The sequence below is a fragment of the Cariama cristata genome, unplaced genomic scaffold (genome assembly GCF_000690535.1).
Source record: "Cariama cristata isolate BGI_N322 unplaced genomic scaffold, ASM69053v1 scaffold40672, whole genome shotgun sequence".
Taxonomy (NCBI): domain Eukaryota; kingdom Metazoa; phylum Chordata; class Aves; order Cariamiformes; family Cariamidae; genus Cariama; species Cariama cristata.
The window spans coordinates 1-3,852 of NW_009603982.1; the positions used below are offsets into that span (position 1 = coordinate 1).

Below are 3,852 nucleotides of genomic sequence, written 5' to 3' on the forward strand. Positions count from 1 at the left end.
GAGGAGTCGAGGGAACCCGCGACCGGTAACGGAGGGGAGCCGCGGAGCGGGGTCTGGGCACAGCCAGCCTGCGCCCTTGCCCGTGGACTGCCTCTCTGCTCGGGGTTGTCTAAATATATGTAGGAATCGGTGTTTTCCTAAGGAAATTCTTGGGTAAAGCATTTGCAAGGCGCCTAATACAAGTTTAACCCCATTTTGTTTGGATGGGAGTTGCTCTGTGGCTGGGATAAAAATGGAATAACTGGTTTACTAAATTGCAACCTAAAATTTTTCTCCATGATGTTTACACACAGGCATGACAAACCTAACTGTTGATCCCAAATCGGTGATTTGAGAAGAAATACAAAAATGCACATTTTTTTCCTGCATTTTTGAATGCATGTGCCTGTGCTACAGAGGTAACGCTCTGCGTACAACCCGATTTCCATTTTGGTGTGTATGCACCTGCATAGCTCCTTCGTACCTCTGCTTGCTGGCCGAAAGTCAGAGGAAGGCAGTAAACTACGGCACAGGGCTGTCTTTCCCTTACTAGTAGTGTGACCCCTTTTTATCATTTATTGTTTATTTTCCACATACCCTTACAGGGATGCACTGAATGCAGCATGGATTTTTTACCTAAAACTTCAACTTCCATTTTCTTGTTGTCTGACCTTTTTGGGCGGTTTTTTTTTTCTGTCAGAGTTGCTTATGTTTTTCAGGCAGTGTTGAAAAAGTGACTTATCAGTCTTAGATATTTTTCTCATCTAGGACTTCTTCTCTTGATTTTTAGGTGACAATATCAGAGAGTTCTTGCTGAGTCTCAGATATTTTCGAATCTTCATTGCCTTGTGGAATGTCTTCATGATGTTCTGCATGATTGTGTAAGTGTCACTACGCAGCAACTTGTCATTTGTTTATAGGAAGTCATACATGTTGGGATTTTTTTCTTGCCCATATATTTCTTTTCGGATCCCTTTCTCTCCCACTCTATTGTTCCATAATTCCTTTTCATTTCACTTGTTTATTTCAAGCTTCAAAGAGACGTTGGTTGACTCACAGTTTTTTGCTAAAACTGTGGGCACCGGTAGTGCATGAAAACCTCCTCTGCCAGCGTGTGAGTCATTTAGCCTTAGATACAGTGTTCCTTGTTGCAGGTTGCTTAAATAAAACATCATTTGAGTCAGCATTTCAGTTTAACTTTTGGGATGTTTTTCATTTGGGGGCGGAGGGGGGAAGCCCACCAAGTAATCGAATGGAATCGGCCTTGAGAATAGTCTCTGGAAACAACAGGTTTTAGTTCTGATAGGCAGGCTAGCAAGCTGCTTTCATTTCACTTACGTAGCTATATGGTCTGATGTATGGGGAAACAAAACCGATGGCCAGATGTGCACTGGTGGTGTGAATTGGAAGGGCATTGGCATGACTGTTCACAGTTGCACCTGGTTCTCATCTACTTTTTTTCTGTTGCATCCACTAGGTTATTTGGATCTTGAAAGTCATCCACAAACATGCCTGTTAACTTGGAAGAGACTTTTGGCTGGAAACATAACTTTTCTATAAAGTAAAAGATTATGATGCTTTCAAAATACAGCCCTGGGATTGTGGCCTGTTTTTCGGTGCAAGCTCCTGACACGCTGAAGGGACAGGACACGTTCATCCTCTTCAGCCAGTTGTGTAATAATACGGCGCGTGCTGGCTCGCTTGCTGCCGAGGGGATTGAGCCTTTAGGCCCCTGAGCCAAAATCTTCAAAGTAATATTAATTTCAACCTTACTGAAATAAAGAGAACTTTAAATTGTTTTGCTAGGCTTAGAGTGCAGTGCCCAGTATGCAGGGTAGAATTGGAGCATGACTGAAGACCACAGTCTTAAACCTCTCCATTGTTAGTCACTCCCAGCTCTGGATCTGTCTGCTAACGTCACCACTGTCTAGGTTACTTGGAAGTCACGCTTTTTGATTCTCATTTTTATAAAGTTGAGCAAAGTATTGGTGTAACTTCTCACTATTCCATTTAGTTTTGTTGGAGAAATAGAAAAGGATGATTAAAGAAAATGGGATTCTCACCTTCCCACTGTTTTTCCAAAAAAATGCTTTGTAAATTAAATTTCAAAGATAAGATTTTTTTTTCTAAGCAATATGTAAGGGATTTTGAATAGGTAAAATAGCAAAAAAAAATTCTATAAGCCAATGCTAAGGAATAGCTTTGCAATAATCTTGGGTTTGGTTGAATAAAGTTGTTCTATTTAAGGGTAAAATATGTATTTGATGCCATCTTCATTCTGTTACAGAAGAAACCAGTGTTAGTGTGTTTTGAGAAATTGTAACTGCTCTTGTAATTGTCTCTGGATTCTTGTGTTATTTTTATTTATGTTAAGTTAGCCCCTTTCACCAGCAGCTTTTCCCCAGCATCACCAAGATAAGTTAAGAGGGAGTGCAGTGCTGGCTATCTTTTAAATCAAACTGTCAACTATTAACGGAGCTTCCTCGGCTTCAGAGTCTTTAGCTGTCTGACTGTTGAGGAGGAGAGAGAGGCCTCATCTAAATGATCCTGAGGCTTGGGTTTTAGCGAATACCTTGAATTTTATCTGGATGCAGTCAGGTAGTCAGACCAACGTGTTGGGGACTCGCAGCAATTTACTCGAGTCACCCTCTTTTGCATTAAGTGAAGTTTTTGTGTTAGTGAAACATGAACTACCCTTCCCATTTCCGTTCTTTTGGGGAAGGATCGTTTGAGGGGAGATGGCTCGCTGTAACAAACAGGAAAACATATGGAGGAAAGGATCCTTCACGCGTGGTTTGAACTGTCCAGAAAAACTTACAATCCTCGGTTATATTTAAACATATTCCTTGCCTTGTCTGTAATTTCTGTGTGTTATATTTTAACCTTTTTCTAATTCTTTCGAATGAGCAAAAAAATGTAGCATGTTGCCCTGTCATGGCATCCAAACAAAATCCAGTGCTTTATATAGTTCTTGGAAAACATTTTCTCCCTAATCTTCATTAAACCAAGTCTTCCCCTGGAATGCAAAGATTGGGAGCAGCCCTCACCGTCTGTGCGTGACCCGCTGGAGTCGCCTGGACTCCGCACTGCAGTGCTCGGGCTCCCTTTTGGACACGGGGGGGTGGGGGGGTGTTTGAATTCTTACTCGGAAAAATGGTTGATCCTGTGCAGAACTGACAGTCTGTTTTCTGAGGAATGCTTTGAATATGGGAAGTAGAGGAGGATCAAGCTCTGCTGGTAAAGGAAAACGGACAATTTTATCACTCTAAATAGATCATGTGGCTTAATAGCATGCTTTCACCGCAAGATTTCAGTTGTTCAAATGAATAAAAGTTGTCATTCAGCTCCTAAGCAGATGCTTTAAAAATCAGTAGTTGCATTTTCAGCTGCTCTTAAATGCTTTGCACAAAGTTGAAATGCTGGGCTGATTGCTTACCCAGTGTGGTGCAGGATGCCTTTCACTGTAAGCTTTTTGTTGTACAGCTGCTTTTGTACCTAGTCCATTTTTGTATTACAAGCTCCTGAAAACCTCACTTGCTTTTTACTTGTGCTTTCTTCTGAATCAAGGAGAAAAGATAAATGAGAAGGAAAATACATGTGCATAAAGAAATACTTGTTCAGTTTTTGTACGGTTAACTGTTTCCAGATAATGGCTGGAAGTTTGTGATTGTTGCCTCACCCATTATTTTGAAAATAATGACAACGTTAACTTCTGGCGCTTGGCAAAAAAACTTTTAATCATCATCATTTTTTTCCAGAACGTGCCGGACTTTCCACAAGCGAAAGGACCGCATTACCGTCCTGCGAGCCTGAGACAAGGCACGTACCACTGCGTTACGCCTGCAACGTCCGAGTAGCGATGGCTGAATTCCC

General features: G+C 41.5%; 1 protein-coding gene across 1 annotated transcript; it reads left to right on the forward strand.

The window, feature by feature from the left end:
* Nucleotides 1-3: 3 nt before the first annotated feature.
* SMIM7 (small integral membrane protein 7) lies at nucleotides 4-1,657 on the forward strand (the record flags this gene model as incomplete). Its single annotated transcript, XM_009695402.1, has 3 exons — nucleotides 4-25; nucleotides 770-860; nucleotides 1,457-1,657. Coding segments are annotated over 3 exons (129 nt in total), but the record flags the coding sequence as incomplete, so codon positions are not given.
* Nucleotides 1,658-3,852: the final 2,195 nt, after the last annotated feature.